The sequence below is a fragment of the Trichomycterus rosablanca genome, chromosome 4, assembly GCF_030014385.1.
Source record: "Trichomycterus rosablanca isolate fTriRos1 chromosome 4, fTriRos1.hap1, whole genome shotgun sequence".
NCBI classification, from domain to species: domain Eukaryota; kingdom Metazoa; phylum Chordata; class Actinopteri; order Siluriformes; family Trichomycteridae; genus Trichomycterus; species Trichomycterus rosablanca.
Genome location: NC_085991.1, coordinates 53,534,461 through 53,557,014, shown reverse-complemented (window position 1 = coordinate 53,557,014; position 22,554 = coordinate 53,534,461). Strand labels below are relative to the sequence as shown.

Below are 22,554 nucleotides of genomic sequence, written 5' to 3'. Positions count from 1 at the left end.
AAAGAAAGAAAGAAAGCGACGGAAGGAAGTAAGTAAAGCAATCCAGTTTTATAAATTTACCGTTTTAGTTATTGTTATATAATAGAAAATCTCTCAGAAATAGTCCAGAATGTTTTAACGTCCAAGAAAATAAAAACATCACAATTTCTAAATCTCAAATAATCAAGTCAAAAGTTTACAATTAATTACATCACATAGACGACAGAAACATTCACTTCTTTGTCAAACAAAGTTCTTGCATAAACTACAACAAAACTTTCTAAAAAGCATTATTTAAAAGTTTGAAAGGTTCTAAGGTTTTAATCTTTGTGTTTTTACCTCCTAATTCTTTATTAGTAATTATAATTAAGTACAGCTGGTGGCTTTTTAGTGCATATATAAATATCATACACAATTTCTTTAGTCATAAAATAGTCCCATGACGTATGTAATTTATGTTCTTTACAGGTGTGTGTAAACTTTTGACTTGAACTGTTCATAATTTATAGAATCGACCAATTTCAGTAAAGGCTAACAGATTTTTAATGCACTCAATTATAATCATATTCAGTAATCAGGACTGAACTTGAGTAACAGGGCAGATGATCAGTGGTGCAGAATTTTTACCTTCATCATTTCCACAGGGACTGAATATTGGATAGAGTTTCTCAGTGAAAGACTGACCAGTGTAAGAGTAGATATGAGACTCGTTCTCAACATCATAGAAGGAGACCAAACCCTCCTCATACTCCACAAACACCCCCACCGTCTGAGGAGCCTGTTTCACAAAGATGACTACACTGCCAACAGGACAAAAAAAATTTCCCTTCACACTGAATAAACACCAGAATCCATTTTCAGGAGTGGGAGGATCAGTAGCTTTCTTCCTGTTAATAGACGCTTTAACCACTCCTAATAACCACTCAGTCTTCCCCTTAACCTGAACCTCATAGTAAAATCTCCCTGAGGAGAATCCCTCCTTTCCCAGCACAATGTAATCTTCAGTAAATCTCTCTTGATTATCAGGAAGATTCTGTTTTGTGTCTCCAAGTGTAATTTGTTTTCCATCATCAGACAGGATAAGTTTAGGATGAGCTGTATCAGGATCCAGAGTCACGTCCACTGAGAGAACAAACAATTTACAGTGTGTAATAATAAAAATATACAAACCCTACTCAAAAATGTAAAATGAAGGTAAAATGTAAAAAAAAAAAGGAAAAGACGACAAAGACTATTTATTTTACCCATCACTTCTAAAACATTTTTATTTTTTTAAATCAATTGTTTTTTTTTTAATGATATGAAAAAGTATTTGCCCCCTTCTCAATCTCTTCATTTGTCACATGTATGTGTTTCAGATCATCAACCTCTTTTTTCTGGTCTATTTTCCCCCCAATATTCCCCCAAATAAAGATGTATCCAGTTACCCCAATTGTATCTCTCCTTTACTGCTGAGAGGAGAGCCATAACTGACACACTCTGATGTGTGTGCAGTGCGACTGTCTTTTTTCACCTGCACAAGGCGAGGTTTCACTTAGAGTCATGCCCTCCATCATTCTTACCAAGCAAATTAGCCTATCAAGGACCCAACCTGCTGGCAGCTGAAAGCTGAGATTTGAACTCACAATAGTTTGAATGATAGCGACTTATCCAACATTATATCCAACTTAATTCTTTTCATCTAATCTTCTAAACTTTTTTACAACCCAACCACATATTAATGTTTATGGTTTGAAAAGAAATGTCTAACAAACTCATTACTCATTATAATTATTATGAACTAATACAAAGTCTAAAGAAAGACATTAAAGAATATAGACCACATACCTGCATAGTGTCGAATTCCCTTCAGTTCTGTTTAAAAGAAAATATACAATATACAATAAGGACAGCAGCTAAAACAATTAAACCAAAACACATACTGCACCATGAACACTTGTAATGGACATGTACACTCACACGGTCATTTAATTAGGAACACATGTACACCTGCTCATTCATATGATTATCCAATTATTTAGTCATGCGGCAACAGCACAACACATAGATACATGAAAATATAATAATAATAATAGCAATATAATCAAAATGTCTATAGTTACTACAGTAACTTTTTACAGTTGTGCTGAGCTGAGAAGCATCTCAAAATGAAAAAACACAACCTTGAGGCAAATGGACTAAAACAGAAGACCAAATCAAGCCAATTTCTGTCAGGACTTTGAGGTTACAGTTGGCACAGGCTTACAGAAACTGCATTTTGAGTTTACTCGTGTTGTCTTTATATTATAAGTAGTTGGGAGACGTAAAACATTTAAAATAGAACCAATGGGATGAGGGGCAAAGTTCCAGATTACTTTTAGACATCTTTTGTTCTCTAAAAAACAGAATCTAACAGATCGCACTTACCCATTTGAGCAAGGCTGTTCATTTCTTTGATAAAAGATTTCATGAGTTTTGCTGTAAAAAGAGTCTCCACATCCAGATGAGGCTGAATACTGACATCAGTCCAGTTGTTGGTGGGTGGAGGTCTGCACAGGGACGAGTAAATCTACAGTACAGCAGGAGAGAGGAGAAATCCCTCAGCATGACCAGTGCTGTCCTGTCATGTGCTGCATTACTATTATGAAACAGAGGGACTCTGACCTGTAGGAGGTGGAGATGATCCTCAGTGTTGGAGATCTGCTTCAGCTCAGTGTTTCTCCTCTTTAGCTCAGTGATTTCCTGCTCCAGATCTTTAATGAACTCTTCAGCCTGACGCTCTGCTGCTCTCTGCTTCTCTTCCATCACCTTCAGAAGCTCAGCCTGGTTTCTCTCAATGCTGCGTATCAGAGCTCTGAAGATCTCCATGCTGTCAGGTTTCTTCTTTTCATTGTTTTTCTAGGACCATAATAGGATTATTCAGGATTACACTTTTAGATATCAGTTCAGATATTAAGACAGCATGAACTCACACACACACAATGATTAGGCATAACATTATGACCACCTTCCTAATATTGTGTTGGTTCCCCTTTCTCTGTCAAAACAACCCTGACCCGTTGAGGCCTGGACTCCCCTAGACCCATGAGGGTGTGCTGTATCTGGCACCAAGATCCTTTAACTCATGTAAGTTGTGAGGTGGGGCCTCCATGGATCTGACCTTTTGGCCAGCACATTCCACTTGATTGGACTGAGATCTGGGGAATTTGGAGGCCAAGTCAACACCTCAAACTGGTTGTTGTTCTCCTCAAACTGTTCCTGAAGCATTTAAGCTTTGTGGCCGGGAGCATCATCCTGCTGTAAGAAGGGAAAAACGTTTCCATGAAAGGGTGAACATGGTCTGCAGCAATGCTTAGGTAGGTGCTACGTGTCAGAGTAACATCCACATGGATGGCAGGACCCAAGGTTTCCCAGCAGAACGTTGCCCAAAGCATCACACTGCCTCCGCCGGCTCGCCTTCTTCCCATAATGCATCCTGGTGCCGTGTGTTCCCCAGGTAAGCGATGCACACGCACCCGGCCATCCACGTGATGTAAAAGAAACGTGATTCATCAGAACAGGCCACTTTCTTTCATTGCTCCATAGTCCAGTTCCGATGCTTACTTGCCTATTGTTTGCACTTTTGTTTAAACAATATAATAAATGCATATAAGTTTATAAATAATGTATACTCAGATAATAATTTTTGGACGTCTACAGAATGTTTGATTTCTTCAATCTTCCTTAATCGGTCTTCAATCATCTGCTGAACTTCTGCTTGTGTTTTTCCCAACTCAGCCTATCACAAAGGAGCAAAGTAAGACAGAATCACTCATTTATTTCCCATGTTTCTTATACATCATATAATTATGTCTCTCTACATGTCTCTCACCTTCTTCTCTGCACTCTTCTCCTCTATAGGAACTGTGTTGTGGTTCTTGTGGTCTCCTTCAGTGCAGAACTGACACACACACACGTCTGGTCGTCTCTACAGAACATCTCCAGAGGTCTCTCATGTTTCTGGCAGATGTAATCCTCCAGGTTCTCCACAGGATCTATTAGTTTGTGTTTCTTTAAAGAAGAAACTCTCTGATGAGGTTCCAGGTGAGTCTTACAGTAAGAGGCCATACAGATCAGACAGGACTTCAGAGCTTCACATTTCTTCTCACTGCAGATGTCACAGTACACCAGAGATTTGGTAGGTTCTCCTGCAGTGCTGATGGATTTGACTTGAATTGGCTTCTTAAATTGAGCAGCCAGTCCAGAGATGAAGGTGTTAACATGTAGTTCAGGTCTTATGGGGAAATTTGTCTTACATACTGGACACTGGCAGTGTGAACTGGTGTCCCAGCACTCTTTGATACAGATCATGCAGAAGTTGTGACAACATGAAGTAGAGACTGGATCAGTGAACACATCCAGACAGACGGGGCACTGGAGCTGATCTTCAGACAGGAAACTGCTGGAGGAAGCCATGACTGATAGAGGAGATAATAAATGTTTACAACTTATTAAGGTACAAATAACAACTTCTCGCAACATTCAATAACATCTCTCAAAATAAATCAGGTTAAGAACTGTCCAACGAATTATTAAAAAGTGGAAGGACAGTCTTCCAGGAAGGAATGTGGTCTGAAAAAAATCTTGAATGATCGTAATCGGCAATCACTTAAACGTTTGGTGAAATCAAATGGTAGAAAAACTCCAGTAGAACTCAGGGATGTTTAATAGTGAAAGTAAGAGCATTTCCACACGCACAATGCGGAGGGAACTCAACGGATTGGGACTAAACAGCTGTGTAGCCTTAAGAAAACCACTTGTCAGTGAGGCTAACCGGCAAAACAGCTTCAATTTGCTAGGGAGCATAAAGATTGGACTCTGAAGTAATGGAAGAAGGTCATGTGGTCTGATGAGTCCATATTTACCCTGTTCCACAGTGATGGGCACATCAGGGTAAGAAGAGAGGTGGCTGAAGTGATGCACCCATCATGCCTAGTGCCTACCGTACAAGCCTGTGGGGGCAGTGCTATGATCTGGGTTCGCTGCAGTCGGTCAGGTCTCGGTTCAGCAACGTTATGTGCCCAAAGAATGAGGTCAGCTGACTACCTGAATATACTGAACCACCAGGTTATTCCATCAATGGATTTTTTCTTCCCTGATGGCACGGGCATATTCCAAGATGACAATACCAGGATTCATCTGGCTCAAATTGTGAAAGAGGTTCAGGGAGCATGAGACATCATTTTCACACATGGATTGGCCACCACAGAGTCCAGACCTGAACCCCATTGAGAATCTTTGGGATGTGCTGGAGAAGACTTTGCACAGTGGTCCAAATCTCCCATCATCAATACAAGATCTTGGGGAAAAATTAATGCAACTCTGGACAGAAATAAATGTTGTGACGTTGCAGAAGCTTGTGTAAACGAGGCCACAGCGAATGCGTGCCATACTCAAAGCTAAAGGCGGTCCAACCAAATATTAGAGTGTGTGACCTTTTTTTTGGCCAGGCAGTGTAAATCTGATTAAAGATTAAAAATATTTTACGTCTCAGTTCTGTAGAGCTTCTGTATTACAAGTGTTTATAAACCACTGATTATAAAAATCCTAATATCAACATTTTATCAACTTTACTGTGTCACATTTGCTATAAGATGTTTAATTTACAGTAAAGTCTTAAGTTTGGTTTCACCTGAGTGACGTCATGAGGACACGGCCACTGTTTGTACCACATTTACACATTTTAACCACCAGGTGGCAGAAATTCACCCAAACACATACAGTGCTGTGATAAAGTAATTGCCCCCTCACTGCTCTCTGTTATTGTACATGTGTAGTGATGGAAGTGACTCTAAGATAAAGAGCAGTTAGATGTGTTAGAGTTTTCAGTGAGAGAGAAACTCCAGATATGATGCAGGAAACTGAAATTCTATTTAAAACTTACAAACAGCTCACAGTTCACAAATAGCAGGTTTTAGTCTAGTTTAGTTTAGCACATCCAGAATTATTAGTTTACAAAATGTGTTTGTGTTTCCAAAGGAAAAGCCAGAAGAAATGTACACATTAGTATAGCAGTACTGATACAGCATGTAAATTTTACACAAATGTTGTACAGATGTGGTGAACATTATTGGAGTGAATACGTTTATGTATATTTGGGCAACACCTACAATCTGAGAATGATCAGATTAATAAGGTCCATGTTGATGTAGTACAGAAGATTTAAAGGAAACCAGTAATTAGGAAATGTTTTACAATATGTAAGTTTTTAATAAAAATATACACAGACAGACGTGCATTACACAAGCCATGCAATAAAAAAGAATATTGATTAAATGTCATATTGATGGCATAAAATAAAATCTAATTAGACTTTTCAGAGCAAAAACATCACAGAATACATAAAATAATGTAAAACATAAGACTCCATGTAATACCTTACAATGCTTACAATATCTCTGGCCAAGGAGAGCCGTGGACCATCACACGACCCCTACAACACACGTCCAGTCATGTCAGAGGGGTTTCCAGTGTTGCTTGGGTAAGTACTTACATATTCCAGGTGGTTACTAGGGTGGCTCTATGGTATTTCTGGTCAGTATAAGTGTGTTGCTTGATAGTTGCTATGGTATTCTACATGTTTATTGGATTATTGGTTGCTATGGTATTGTGAGATGGCTTGGCATCATGGTGCATGTGTGCTAGGGCTGGGCGATATGATTAAAAAACTGATATCTCGATATGCTTTTGAGAAGTGGTGATATGATATAATGCAAACTTAAGTACAATGGCAGACCGCTGTTCATATTCAGGTACAGAAATAAACAAGAATTAATATCTGTAAATTTTACATCATCAACATATCCCTTGCTGGTAAATAAAAGACCATTTGAAAGCTTAAAATGTCTTAATTTAAGCTTATTGTTTATAAGTTTTCTTAAAAACACAAATCATTGTAGTTCTGATACATTCTCATAGATTTACAGTGTTTATATTTTGTATTATTACAGGCTGTATTTGTATTAATATTAACAATATTTATATCAAACAAACCAGCAGAATCTCACAATCACATTTCTGCTCCGTTTACCTTCAAATAAATGAGCTTCAAAAAAATAAAATAAAAAACACAATATTTGATGATGCTTTTCTATCATTGCCAAATGAAATTGCACAGTAAACAGCAGCACCGCGACCCAGATCAACCACACAGCAGCATAAAATCATAACCGCTGCCTACCTGAGCTTCTCTTCTTCAAATTGTAAATTGTGTTTCTAGAGGGTTGCTATGGTATTGTAGGTGGTTGCTATGATGCCCCCTGTTCTTAATAGAAAAAAAGAAAAAGTTGTTGTAGAACAATATTAATTAGACAGTAGTGTTGCACATTGCATTGCATTCACTCATTAAGACTGAACTTGACTAACAGGGCAGATGATCAGTGGTGCTGAATTTTCACCTTCATCATTTGGACAGGGACTGAATACTGGACAGAGTTTCTCAGTGAAAGACTGACCAGTGAAAGAGTAGATATGAGACTCATTCTCAACATCATAGAAGGAGACCAAACCCTCCTCATAATCCACAAACACCCCCACCTTCTGAGGAGCCTGTTTCAAGGAGAGGGAGACAGAGGGAGACTCCAGAGCCTTATATTTAGTTTGATTTCTCAGACACACAGACCATTCTCCATTAACAGGATTTGCTGTAATCCTCCCCTTCCTGTTACTGGACTCTCTGGTCACTCCTAAATACCACTTAGACTTCCCTTTAACCTGAACCTCATAATAAAATCTCCCTGAGGAGAATCCCTCCTTTCCCAGCACACAGACACAGCAATTAAATCTCTCTGGATTATCAGGAAGCTTCTGTCGTTTGTCTCCAAGTGTAACTTGTTTTCCATCATCAGACAGGATCAGTTTAGGATTTGCTGTATCAGGATCCAGAATCACGTCCACTGAGAGAAAGAGACACAATTTACACCCATTTTATCATTACACAGTGTGTATCTGTCACAATGAGCTCCTGTGTGCCACGCCCCCCTCTCCTCCCCCCCCTCTCCATTAGTGAACACACACGATCTCCTGCCACGCCCCCCTCTCCATAAGTGAACACACACGGTCTCCTGCCACGCCCCAATTCTGATCAGTTCTAATTAGCTCCAGCTGTCCTCTATATAAGAGGTGAGCTGGAGAGCAGATGCTGGACTCCATTTTGATTTGCTTTGTTTCTCTGACTTTGGACGTGACTCTGTCTGATGGTTGGTTATTATTTTGTATTTGTCTTGTAACAGCTAGTTCGCCTTGTTAGCCTAGATTGCCTTGTTAGCCTAGATTGCCTGTTTAGCCTAGATCGCAGCGTTAGCCTAGTTCGCCTTGTTTAGTCCTTTTCACTGTGTTTTTTTTTTGTTTTTGTTTTTAATAAATATTAGTTTGGTTACATCTCTGCGTGTGTGTCCGCCCCCTTTTGTCTTGTCTTAGCCCCCGCGTGACATAATAGAGTCCCTCTTAGGACGCAGCGAGATATTTTTGTTCCAGGGTTCCCTGACTTTGACTCCATGAGGTGTCCTCAGACTTTTCCGCTCTGTAGGCCAGCTCCTTATGATGGAAGCGACCCTTGGGTCGAGGGCTTCCTTCAGAGCCAGCTCTACCTGCAGGACATTCTTGACCCTCAGCCTACTGAAACACAGAAGGTGTTGTTTATGATGTCTCGGCTGAGGGGCAATGCTCCAGAATGGGCTAGGCAGCTCTGGTCTAAGAAGGGAGCTGAGCTGAACTCGGTTAAGGTGTTTGAGGTCCTCATGAGAGTCAAACATACAGGAAAAAAACCCTATGAGTTTGGTATAGGGAAGTTTGTGAAACCTCCCGTACCCATTGGAGACGCTCCACGCAGCAAAGTGCCCACTGCAGCTCATGCCCGGCATCCAGTGCCTGCTGGGGATACTCAACTTTCCCCAGTACCCACTGCAGATGTGGTCCGGGTGCCAGTGCCCTCTCAAAATGCTCGTGACCGTCCCATGTCTATGTTAGGAGCCATTCAGGATGGTGAGTTTAGTTTTGTTCCTTGTAATGACCCCAAAGGCTCCAGGGGTCCTTCTGTTTTTCCGCCGGCTCCTGTTCCATGTGGTCGAGTGTATGTCCGTCCTCTGCCAGTTCGGTTAGTTTCTCTGACTGTCCTAAGGGTAATTTAGCAGTTCAAAAGACCATAGATGCTGTGTTGGTAGTTTCAGGCTCTCCAACCATCCAGTCAGAGTCAAGCAATTCCAAGTTTTCACCAGTTAACTCTCCAGGGTCCAAGCAGCTGATTAAAGACGCCTCACCAGGTTTTCTGTCGGCGGCCTGCGTTCCAGCGCTTTTGTCATGCCTGCCTCGGAACTTTATGAATGACTTTAAATTTCCCGCGCAGGGCCCAGGACCTTTGTTTGTTTTTGTTTTTTTTCTACCAGGAGTAGTGCCTTTAGGGGTGGTTTCTGTCACAATGAGCTCGTGTGTCACGTCCCCTCTCCGTGAGCACACATGGTCTCCTGCCACACCCCATTTCTGATTAGTTTCTTTGGACTAATTAGCTTTAGCTGCCCTCTATATAAGAGGTGAGCAGGAGAACAGACGCTGGACTCTATTTTGCGATTATTTTGATTTGCTTTGTTTCTCTGACTTTGGAAGTGACTCTGTCTGATGGTTGGTGACCATTTTGTATTTGTCTTGTACCCTCTAGTTTGTTTTGTTAGCCTAGTTTGCCTGTTTAGCCTACTTTGCTTTGTTTAGTCCTTTTCACTGTGTTTTGTCTTGTCTTTTTGTTTTTAATGAATATTAGTTTGGTAACATCTCTGCGTGTGTCCGCCCCCTTTTGTCTTGTCTTAGCCCCCGCATGACAGTATTAATGAAGAAATCTAGATTTCATCATGTGATGAGTGAGAGCTCACAAACCTGCATATTGTTGAATTCTCTTCAGTTCTGGGTGGAATAAAATAAAGAACAAAATTATTTACTGTTAGAAATCATTTCTGTTAAAAACTGGATTATTTTAAAGTGATGATTATAAAGCACAATATGAAGCTGAACATGAACATTAACCAACACACAGTGTGGTGACCAACCCTCATAAGAGCTTTAATAGAGAATTAAAGAACACCAGACTAGCTTTTTGAACAACGGCAAACTGTGTTATTAATGTAAAGCACATTAAAACAATAACAGCAGCTTCAGTTAAACTATTACCAGGTAAATGTAAGTCAAAAGCAATTCCATTCCTCAAACTCACAAGATCGTACAGATAATGATCACTTACCCATACTGACAACCTTCTTCATTTCTTCATCAACACATTCCTGAAGCTGAGACAGAGCTCTTATCAGAGTTTCCACATCCAGATGAGACTGAATACTGACATCAGTCCAGTTGTTGGTGGGTGGAGGTCTGCACAGGGACGGGTAAATCTACAGTACAGCAGGAGAGAGGAGAAATCCCTCAGCATCACCAGTGCTGTCCTGTCCTGTGCTGCATTACTATTATGAAACAGAGGGACTCTGACCTGTAGGAGGTGGAGATGATCCTTAGTGTTGGAGATCTGCTCCAGCTCAGTGTTTCTCCTCTTTAGCTCAGTGATTTGCTGCTCCAGACCTTTAATGAACTTTTCAGCCTGATGCTCTGCTGCTCTCTGCTTCTCTTCCATCACCTTCAGCATCTCAGCCTGGTTTCTCTCAATGCTGTGTATCAGAGCTCTGAAGATCTCCATGCTGTCAGCTTTCTCCTTCTCTGTGTTTTTCTACCAGGTGAAACATCAAGTCATTTCTGTAGTGTTATTACAAAAGCAGTTCTTCTCATGTGTAATTAGAAACGAGGACTAGTAGAGAAAGACTTTACTTACTTTATTTAGTTCTGTAGAATGTTTGATTTCTTTGATCTTCTTCAGTCGGTCCTGGATCATCTGCTCAACTTCTGCTTTTGTTACTCCCAGCTGAGTCTGTAAAATATACAAGTTGTGTTTACAGAAATGATTGGAATTCTGTAGAAGTGGTACTAATATAATTATACTTCTAAACTGCACTCACTTTTCATATAAAATGGTTTATTGGATTAAGAAAAATCTAGAATAAGAAATATTAGGCGCTCAGGTGGCGCAGCGGTAAAACACACTAGCACACCAGAGCTGACATTTTACACTCATAGGTTCGAAACTCAGCTTTGCCAACTGGCTGGGCACCTACATGAACAATGATTGGCTGTTGATTATACAGATGGGAGCTGGATAAAGGACTCTCTCTTATGGCTGATGCAATTACAACCTCTACTGGCTGATTGATGCCGCCTGCACAGAGACGGAAAAGGGTGTGTAGGTCAGGGTGTGGCTCTCTGTACTCAAAGCTGATCCGCATATGCATCCGCCTAGTGCAGGTGAAAAGATAGAAATCTCAAAATTGGCCTCAGTAACCACCATCCTTACCATGTGTTTATAATTGTACCGATTTTTTACTTCCTAATATATCTTACTGGATATAAATATGTAGGTGTGTAATTTTAAAGCCAATTTCTGATTTATGAAATCAAACATTAATAAAAATTAAAACATTTACCTCATTAGTATATTTGGAAAGTTTATCTCTGTGTTATTCTTGATAAATATCAAGATGGCGCTGCAGATGGCGACACTGGTTAGGAGCTCCGTAGTGCTTTGTTTGTTTTTGTTTGTTTGTTATGGCACATGTGATCCAAACAAACTCCAATACAGCGCAGAAGATCTGCTGAACATCAGGCAGCTCATGCTACCAGGTATATTTCCTGATTTTTCATTTTCGGACAGTTTTTTGGATATTTTGGTCAGCGGAGCGGCTGCGCTCCTGAGCGCTCGTCAAACTCCGACAGCGCGGACTTCGTACACCGCTACCCAGCATCCACATGACAAACCTTCGCTCTTTAGGAAATAAAATGGACGAACTTTCACTGTTAGACCGTACCAACCAGGGTTATTATCGTTAACGAAAACGAACGAAATAACGAAAACTGAAATTGAAAAAACATTTTCGTTAACTGAAATAAATAAAAACGGTAATTAAAAGAAAAAACGATAACTAACTGAAACTGTATTGTGTGTTTACAAAACTAACTAAAATGTACTAAAATTATAGAGAGAATAGCCTTCGTTTTCGTGTTTGTCAATTTATTTATGAGCCTTGTGAACTAATATGAAATCGATGTTTTCCACTCGAGCAGTTTTACGTCAGCTGCCGGCACCGTACGGTACCTCATGCGGCCTTTCCCAATCCGTTCCATTTTCACTAACACTCAACTACAGAGTGACACTCCACGTGAACGCATAAACGGAGGCGGAGTGGAGAGGGGGAGTGAGTAGGGAGCGGATTGAGATTGCTCCCTGACGGCACTTAATGTTTACATTTTCTGCTCACCACGCTAGTCTGCAAAATGATGACAGCAAAAGTTAAGTTGATGTTCATCTCAGATTGAGCTCCCTAATATGTGTCTCATGAATTAGTTTATGTTATTATTAGGGCTGTCGTAATCGCGATAAAAAAAAATTCTCAAGATGAAAAATTTTAATCAAACTATTTATATTGAGCTGTTTGTGCCATGTAAATATGTGTGTCTGTGGTTAATTGCATTTCTTAAAAGTGCATGAAGCAGAACGCTGATTAAGAACAAAATAAACACAGCCAGACAAGGTCAATTCAGAGATCTTCCCTACACACTTGCTCCCTGCGCCCTATAGTACACTTAACATTCTTAAAGGGCCAGACAATATATTTGTAATTCACATTACATGACCGGTGAGACGTTAGAAAACAACATCCTTTTACTTAGAATAACCCCTTTTTTTTTAAGGAAAAATAATTCTTGTGTGAATTACAAGGGCAGGAAAAACTACAGCAGATACAAAAGGTGCACCGGGGCCCATGGCAGGGGGGCCTCCACGACATGAACTCAACCACTCACCTCTCTGCCCCTCCACATTGGCTGCACTCGCCAGGTCGTAATTATTATATTACAATATTTTCGTTAAGTAAAATTAAAAGATCTAAAACTGTGCAGTAAAAATACCAGATGCAGGAATCTGGACTTGAAGTGTAACTTCTGAGTGACTTTTAAATAATTCTGATCAGCTATCAGCATCTGCAATTTGTTGAGGGGGCCCAACATTTTTTATCGCGTGACGGCCCTAATTATTATGTTCATGTGTGTCCTTAGTCTATTGACTATTTTCAGCAGCAGTATTACACACATTTTGCACTTACAGTGGGGCCAAAAAGTATTTAGTCAGCCACTGATTGTGCAGGTTCTCCTACTTAGAAAGATGAGAGAGGTCTGTAATTTTCATCATAGCTACACTACAACTATGAGAGACAAAATAAGAAAAAAATCCAGGAAATCACATTGTAGGATTTTTAAAGAATTTATTTGTAAATTATGGTGGAAAATAAGTATTTGGTCAATAACAAAAGTTCAACTCAATATTTTGTAACATAACCTTTGTTGGCAATGACAGAGGTGAAACGTTTCCTGTAAGTCTTCACCAGGTTTGCACACACTGTAGCTGGTATTTTGGCCCATTCCTCCATGCAGATCTCCTCTAGAGCAGTGATGTTTTGGGGCTGTCGCTGGGCAACACGGACTTTCAACTCCCTCCACAAATTTTCTATGGGGTTGAGGTCTGGAGACTGGCTAGGCCACTCCGGGACCTTGAAATGCTTTTTACGGAGCCACTCCTTCGTTGCCCGAGCGGTGTGTTTGGGATCATTGTCATGCTGGAAGACCCAGCCACGTTCCATCTTCAATGCTCTCACTGATGGAAGGAGGTTTTGGCTTAAAATCTCACGATACATGGCCCCGTTCATTCTTCCCTTAACACGGATCAGTCGTCCTGTCCTCTTTGCAGAAAAACAGCCCCAAAGCATGATGTTTCCACCCCCATGCTTCACAGTAGGTATGGTGTTCTTGGGATGCAACTCAGCATTCTTCTTCCTCCAAACACAACGAGTTGAGTTTTTACCAAAAAGTTCCATTTTGGTTTCATCTGACCACATGATATTCTCCCAATCCTCTTCTGGATCATCCATATGCTCTCTGGCAAACTTCAGACGGGCCTGGACATGTACTGGCTTAAGCAGGGGGACACGCCTGGCACTGCAGGATTTGAGTCCCTCTCGGCGTAGTGTGTTACTGATGGTAGCCTTTGTTACTTTGGTCCCAGCTCTCTGCAGGTCATTCATCAGGTCCCTCCGTGTAGTTCTGGGATTTTTGCGCACCGTTCTCATGATCATTTTGACCCCACGGGATGAGATCTTGCGTGGGGCCCCAGATCGAGGGAGATTATCAATGGTCTTGTATGTCTTCCATTTTCTTACAATTGCTCCCACAGTTGATTTATTCACACCAACCTGCTTGCCTATTGTAGATTCACTCTTCCCAGCCTGGTGCAGGTCTACAATTTTCTTCCTGGTGTCCTTCAACAGCTCTTTGGTCTTGGCCATGGTTGAGTTTGGAGTCTGACTGTTTGAGGCTGTGGACGGGTGTCTTTTATACAGATAACGAGGTCAAAGAGGTGCCATTAATACAGGTAATGAGTGCAGGACAGAAGAGCTTCTTAAAGAAGAAATTACAGGTCTGTGAGAGCCAGAAATCTTGCTTGTTTGTGGGTGACCAAATACTTATTTTCCACCATAATTTACAAATAAATGCTTTAAAAATCCTACAATGTGATTTCCTGGATTTTTTTCCCCTCATTTTGTCTCTCATAGTTGAAGTGTACCTATGACGAAAATTACAGACCTCTCTCATCTTTCTAAGTAGGAGAACCTGCACAATCAGTGGCTGACTAAATACTTTTTGGCCCCACTGTAAGGCTGCTATCTTGTGGACTGTTACAGTTTTTGTGGACAGTTGGTTGTTCAACAGTAATTGAATACATTTTTTAAATGGTATCTTTTATTGAGTTTTTATTACACAATACTTACTCTGACCTTTTTGAATCCTGCACCTGAAAAATAACCCAAAGTATGAAAAAACTAAAACTAATACTAAAACTAATAAAAACTAAACTAAAACTAAGCATTAAAAAAATAATAAAAACTAATAAAAACTAGCAAACCCACTCTAAAAACTAATTAAAACTAACTGAATTAGAGAAACAAAAATCAAAACGAAATAAAACTAAACTATAATGAAAAATCCAAAACTATTATAACCTTGGTACCAACAAGGACTTTTCTCTCTCTCTGCTGTACTGTGCTTCACCGAGACCTGGCTCACCGATTCCGTCCCGGACAGCGCGCTCCACCTGCACGGCTTTCATCTCCACCGAGCGGACCGCGACGCAGAGTTTTCCGGCAAGAAAAAAGGTGGCGGAATTTGCTTTTATATCAACCAAGGCTGGTGTACAGATGTCACAGTGTTAATAAGAACATGCAGCCCTAAACTGGAATCACTTTTCTTGAACTGTAGATCGTTTTATTGTCCGCGGGAGTTTTCATCAGTTGTGCTTGTTGCTGTTTACATTCCACCTCAAGCGTGCGCTGATCAGATCCTCAGCCTGGAGCACAAACACACAGACTCTGTTTTCATCATTTTAGGGGACTTTAACAGAGCAAAACTTAACAACAAACTACCTAAATACAGACAGCATGTTACCTGCCCCACCAGGGAGAGCAACATTTTAGATAAGATAAGATAAGATAAGATAATCCTTTATTAGTCCCACAGTGGGGAAATTCACAGTGTTGCAGCAGCGAAGGGACAGTAAAGCACTCAGTACAAAAAATAGACAATAAAAAGTACAGTGTATAACAATAATAATAATAAAAAGTCAGAAAAACTCTGAAAAGAAAAGAAAAATATTTACAAATAATTACAAATAATTGCACATGGGAAAAAAATATTGCACATATTGCACATTGTAATAATTACACATGGGGGAAAAAAGTTGCACATTGTTATGAATAATGAATAATTTAAAGTGTGTGTGTGATCTGCCTGGAGCAGTGCTGGTTGTACAGTCTTACAGCAGCAGGAAGGAAGGACCTGCGGTACCGCTCTTTCCCACATTTGGGGTGAAGCAGCCGTAGAGATGCTGCTGCCCCAACATACCACTTCATAAAAGATGGCTGATGCCACCACTGTATCAAAAAAAGTCCTCAGGAGTGCCCCCCGCACTCCAAATGACCTCAGTCTCCTGAGTAGGTAGAGTCTGACTGCTACACTGTATTTAAAGGTGCTTATCGCTCTGTCCCCCGTGCAGCACTGGGATTATCTGACCACTGTTTAGTTCATCTTCTCCCGACCTACAGACAGAAGCTCAAGTGTGCCAAACATGTAGTCAGCACGGTGAAGAAATGGACTAATGAGGCTAAAGAAAGGCTTCAGGACTGCATGGAATTAACAGACTGGTGTGTGTTTGATGATGCCACAAGCAGCCTGGACGAATACACGGACACTGTGACCTCTTACATCAGCTTTTGTAAAGACATCTGTGTTCCCACCAGGACTCGCATTAAATATAATAATGACAAGCCCTGGTTTAATGCCAAATTGAAACAGCTGCGCCGGTCTAAGGAGGTAGCATACAGAAATGGGGATTGGGCGCTGTACAACCAGGCAAGGAACACCCAAACCAAAGAGATCAAGGCTGCAAAGAAGAACTACCCCACAAGCTAAGCAGCATGATGTCCACAAATGAGCCATCAACCGCCTGGAGGTGTCTGCAGAAAATCACCAGCTACAAAAGGCCACCTACACAGACAATGGGAGATCGTCAACTGGCCGACGACCTTAACAGATTCTACTGCAGATTTGAAAAGCCCAGCAACGAGCTCCCATCCAACACCACTTCACACCCATCTGACTATCAGCCACCCATCCAGCCTGCCCTGAAGATCTGCGAGGAAGACGTGCTGAGACTTTTTAAAAAACAGAAAGTCAAGAAGGCCCCAGGTCCTGATGGAATCTCTCCCTCCTGCCTGAGGACCTGTGCAGACCAGCTTGCACCTGTCTTCACTAAGATCTTCAACAGATCACTGGAGCTGTGTGTTGTTCCGTCCTGTTTTCAATGCTCCACAATAATACCCATTCCCAAAAAGACAACTACCACAGGACTAAATGACTACAGACCTGTTGCCCTGACCTCTGTGGTCATGAAGTCCTTTAAAAGACTGGTTCTCAACCACATTAAGGAAATCACGGACCCCCTGCTAGACCCCCTGCAATTTGCCTATCGGGCCAACCGGTCGGTGGACGATGCAGTGAACATGGGTCTCCACTTCATCCTCCAACACCTTGATCACCCAGGAACTTATGCAAGAATTCTGTTCCTGGACTTCAGCTCAGCCTTCAACACAATTATTCCAGGACAATTACACAGCAAACTGACTGAACTCAGCGTACCAGCCTTCATCTACCAGTGGATAACTGACTTTCTTACTGGCAGAAAACAGCAGGTGAGGTTGGGAAAGTGTACTTCAGGGACCCGAACCATAAACTTTACAGTGTACACACTTTAGAGTGTAATCACAATATTTTAATGTTTTATTACAAAAAAATTAAACAATCAACGTCAAACCATTGCTTTTCTATCTGATCTATAATAAATACGTATACGTGTAAATGCATCTGTATCAATTACACTTTTAAACATATACATTTAGCCATTGTAATCTCTCACTGCCCACACAAAACAGAATAATAGCAGGCTAAACACTTCAATATATTTCAAAATTTAACTGGTTAGTTTATAGTTAAAGCTATTTCTTAAAAGTGTCTGAACGTGTACGATTAGTTAGGCCTGTAATAAAGAATTAAGTTCTATACGGTAACAAAAAAATATTAATGTAAATGTTAATGTTGCGATGACGGTGTTGTAAAATAATGTAAAATAAGTCCAAACAATCGAGTGGTTTAACGAGAACGCCACTTTAAATCACACACGCTCAGTGCAAAACAAGACGAGCACAGTCATAAAAGGTCAATTCCGAAATCTTCCCTAGACACTTGCTCCCTGCGCCCTATAGTGCACTTAACATTCTTAAAGGGCCAGACAATATATTTATAATTCACATTACACGACAGGTGAGACGTTAGAAAAGAACATTCTTTTTTCTTAATATAGTGCTTTTATTTAGGAAAAAATAGTTCTTACATGGGCAGGAAAAACTACGGCAGACACAAAAGTCTGAACAGGGGATCGGGCGTAACGTTATTATTACTGTTTGCTCCTTATTCTCAACACTTGTGCTCGATTTACACTGAATATATATGAAGTAAATACATACATGTCTGCGCATGCACGCACTTGTGTTAATTTCCGGTTGAACAAACAAAAAATTTTGATTTTGGAAAATTAAAATACGAGCCGTTTTTCAGTTTCTGATTGTTACCTCCCAGCTAACGCTAGCCATTGTGGCTTTTCACTTGTTTCTCTGTGTTACCACCTTACACAGTAAGCACCCCACAACCAATCAGTGAGCTCCAACCGCCTACCACTCCCACCCCTCCATCACTGTGGATGCACAAATGTCCTAAAGTCTCAGTTTTCAAGGTAGACCTGAAGCAGAAATTTGGCGCTTCACATTTTTAAAATACCGTCACCATTTTTAAATACCGCGGTATACGGTAATACCGTCATATCGCCCAACCCTATCAATCACAGACATTTTCAGAAGCTTTTTTAAATCCTCTTTACCAGAGGTGCAAATAAATCTGGAGCTCAGTGTATAAGATCTCTCACCTTCTTCTCTGCACTCTTCTCCTCTATAGGAACTGTGTTGTGGTTCTTGTGGTCTGTTTCAGTGCAGAACAGACACACACACGTCTGGTCGTCTCTACAGAACATCTCCAGAGGTCTCCCATGTTTCTGACAGATGTAATCCTCCAGGTTCTCCACAGGATCTATTAGTTTGTGTTTCTTTAATAAAGAAACTTTCTCATGAGGTTCCAGGTGAGTCTTGCAGTAAGAGACCATACAGATCAGACAGGACTTCAGAGCTTCACGTTTCTTCTCACTGCAGACCTCACAGAACACCAGAGATTTGGTAGGTTCTCTTGCAGTGCTGCTTGATTTGACCTGAACTGGCTTCCTAAACTGAGCAGCCAGTCCAGAGATGAAGGTGTTAACATGTAGTTCAGGTCTTTTGGGGAAATCCATCTTACATACTGGACACTGACAGTGTGAACTGGTGTCCCAGTACTTTTTCAGACAGATCATGCAGAAGTTGTGTCCACATGGAGTAGAGACTGGATCAGTGAACACATACAGACAGATGGAGCACTGGAGCTGATCTTCAGACAGGAAACTGCTGGAGGAAGCCATGACTGATAGAGAAGATACAGAGACACCATAATGATTCATATATTCATTTATTCATTGTCTATGTAACCACCCATCATATTCTGGGTCACAGTGGGTACAATTAACTGGACATTAGGCAGTAAATACCCCAGAAAGGTCACCAGTCCATCACAGAGCAAGCAAACACACACACACACACACACACCTAATGCCTAATGGCAATTAGTTGAATGCAGATCTTTGTACTGTGGGAGGAAACTGGATCACCAGAAAAGAACCTGCAAACTCCACACAGAAGAACCCGCTTGCTGTAATGACAGATTGTACATCAGGCTGTGTGGGTGTGTTCTGTACAATCATTCTTCTGGTTTTACTGGTTTTATACATAACAGGTTTGAATGTTGACGTAAATATGAGGTGTAACCAGGGCCGGCGCTAGGGGGGGGCTGAGGGGGGCATTGCCCCCCCAAATTGTGTCTTTGCCCCCCCAAATTGTGTCTTTGCCCCCCCAAGCACAATGCAAGCAACGGCTATTTTTAAAATTATCTCTGAACCAATCACAAAAATGCATTTTGTTTTACAGTGTGAAGATATTTCCTTGCTTATTCCTGATTGGCTCTTTTTTACATGACCTTCTCGTTGCAAGGCAGGAGTGTTACTGCCACAATATATAGGTGTATAGTTGTGTTCAATGAAAATATGATTACTGTTGTTCATTTGCACTTATAGTCTTTACATAATTTGTTATACTGTGCATAAATACTGCATTGTACCAGTACGTTTCATAACATCAATAAAAACTTCAATACTTTACCAGATTTTTTACCATTAAAGTGCAGTAGATAGGAAAATTTTCCTTATTTTATGTACTTTCATATTTTTTCTTTTTCAAAATAGAAATGTGACGAATACCCCCCCCCCTTTTTTTTTTACAGAATTAGTATTCTCTTGTTTTCTTTATATTTTAATTTCCCAATAATATAAATATGCTCACTCATTCCTATTTCCACGTTTGAATATTCTCAGTCTGTGTGTAGGTACATTTGTCAGCTATGACTTAAATTTGTATTAAAGCCTTTCAAGAAATAGAGTTGTTCTATTAGTAATGGCAATTTAATTAAGGGGGCGTATTAAAATGAAATACAATTAGATAATCTTTTTTCTCCATTTACATAATCAACATGTATTTTTTAATCATTGGGTTTTAAGTTTAAGTTCGAAAACATGCAAGCAAAGCAGTCCAGAACCGGGGCTGGGTGTAACTCTACTAGACGTCATTTAGTTTGTAGACGGTAGTTTTAACTGCTGCATTTATTGTAAAGCTCAGAGAATAAGGCAACACAAATTGTAATGAAAAATAAAGAATAAAATATATCTGGTGAAATAAAACCTGATTAAAACTATTATTTATGTCCGACCTGGTAGCACCAATGAAACAGAATTTAATCACTTTTCTAGACAGAGTTTCTGTATTACAAGTGTTTATAAACCACTGATTATAAACATCAAGAAATTTTATCATCAACTTTACTGCATCACATGTGTTATAAGATGTTTTATTTACAGTAAAGTCTTGCTGTTTTTCATTTGTATGAACATTTCAAGTCAAAATACTGCGCTGTCCCAAATTGTGTCCACTTCCCTTACAATGTGCACTATATAAAACAATTCCCTGTAATTCTAGTGCACTTGATGTTAAATCGAGTTACATATGAGACACGACCGCAGATCGTTTCTATACACTGTGTTTCCTCATTCTACCAACATAAAGAAAACAAACTGTGGAACTTCCCCAAAACTTCGTTATAGCACTGCTCCACTTTACCTCCCCTGCTGCACTTTTTACCTTTTTACCCCCTTTATTATTTACCTGCAGTGATTGTAGCTGCTTGAAGGCTGTAGAAGCTTCAGACTGGAGACTTTAAGCTGGTGAAAGAAAATAAGTTTCGTTTCACCTGAGTGACGTCATGAGGACACGCCCACTGTTTGTACCGCATTTACACATTTTAACCACCAGGTGGCAGAAATTCCCCCAAACACATACAGTGCTGTGATAAAGTAATTGCCCCCTCACTGCTCTGTTATTGTACATGTGTAGTGATGGAAGTGACTCTAAGATAAAGAGCAGTTAGATGTGTTAGTGTTTTCAGTGAGAGAGAAACTCCAGATATGATGCAGGAAACTGAAATTCTATTTAAAACTTAAAAACAGCTCACAGTTCACAAATCGCAGATTTCAGTTTAGTAAATACAGGAGAATTAGTTTATAAAATGTGTTTGTGTTTATGTGTGTGTGATCCAAAGAAAAACAGGTAGAAATGTGCACATTATTATAGCTGTACTGATACATTAGTAAATTCTACACAAATGCTGTACAGTTGTGGTGAACATTATTGACACTCCTGAATATTAAGTACAACATGTAAAATATCTCCTGAAATAAAGTGTTTAGTGAAGCTGCTTGTATGTATAAACTCATAAGTTGGCAGGAATAAAAGGAGACAAAATTGAATTTAATGCAAAGAAACAATTAACGGCACCATTTGATCAGCTTGAAGCAAAGAGCAAAATCAGACTAACCTGTGATTCATTAGAAATTACACTCACCTGTCCCACCTTGTCAGTGATCACATGACTTTAATTAGCCTATGAATGGTGTCTTTGATGCTTAAAACGGCTCATTTTATTCCCTGTTTCTTGTTCACAATGGTAAAGAGAAGAGAGCTGTCTGAGCAAACCAGCAATGCTATTATCACCAACACAAGTAGTCTACAGGGTACAAGATCTTCAATGTTATCAAGAGGTCTGCTACAGTCGAGAACCTTCCAACAACGTCCAAAGAACTTCAAGCTGACCTGGAGACAACTGGATGGATGGTTTCATAATGTATGATATGCCTTACACTAAAGAAAACAGGGCTCTGTGGGTGAAAGTCAAATAGGACCCCACTGCCTAAAAGAAGGAATAAGAAAAGAGCGACTGAACTTTGCCAGAACGCACAAAGACAAACCACAATTATTTTGGGAAAATATAAATAGAACCAAATTAGAGCTTTTTGACAATGAATACCAGTGTTGTTTATGAAGCCTACAAAGAAAAGTGCACCTTACCTACAGTGAACCATGGTGGAAGATCTAGAAAACTAAGTGTCAGTCCTACAGCATGATACTGACCCAAAACACAAAATGCTTTAGAAGGAAAATGGACTGTTTTAAACTGGCAGCGACGAGTCCCGATCTCAGTCCACTAGAAAATGTTCAGAGCTGAAATCCAGAGTCAATTCAAATGTGTGAGAGAACTTCAGTGGATAAAACTACCAGCAGACAGGAATAA

The 22,554-nt window shown here is 40.2% G+C and overlaps 1 protein-coding gene and 1 pseudogene across 1 annotated transcript; both read right to left on the bottom strand.

Annotated features, from left to right (window-relative positions):
- Positions 1–244: 244 nt before the first annotated feature.
- Positions 245–4,413, bottom strand: LOC134311778 (E3 ubiquitin-protein ligase TRIM39-like; annotated as a pseudogene).
- Positions 4,414–6,229: 1,816 nt separating this feature from the next.
- LOC134312521 (zinc finger protein RFP-like) lies at positions 6,230–21,116 on the bottom strand. The gene is made up of 7 exons (XM_062994520.1): positions 21,093–21,116; positions 18,662–19,245; positions 10,802–10,897; positions 10,466–10,699; positions 10,223–10,370; positions 9,862–9,888; positions 6,230–7,892 (listed from the first exon to the last, which is right to left on the bottom strand). The coding sequence occupies exons 2-7, from the start codon at positions 19,241–19,243 to the stop codon at positions 7,342–7,344; spliced, it is 1,638 nt and encodes a 545-aa protein (XP_062850590.1). The 5' UTR covers positions 19,244–19,245; positions 21,093–21,116; the 3' UTR covers positions 6,230–7,341.
- Between the last annotated feature and the right edge of the window lie 1,438 nt (positions 21,117–22,554).

Coding starts and splice junctions, on each gene's coding strand:
- LOC134312521 (XM_062994520.1), bottom strand. CDS start 19,243: ATGGCTTCCTCCAGCAGTTTCCTGTCTGAAGATCAGCTCCAGTGCTCC. Junction 10,371..10,465: donor ATCATCTCCACCTCCTACAG/GTCAGAGTCCCT, acceptor GCTGTACTGTAG/ATTTACCCGTCCCTGTGCAG. Junction 9,889..10,222: donor GAAGAAGGTTGTCAGTATGG/GTAAGTGATCAT, acceptor TATTCCACCCAG/AACTGAAGAGAATTCAACAA.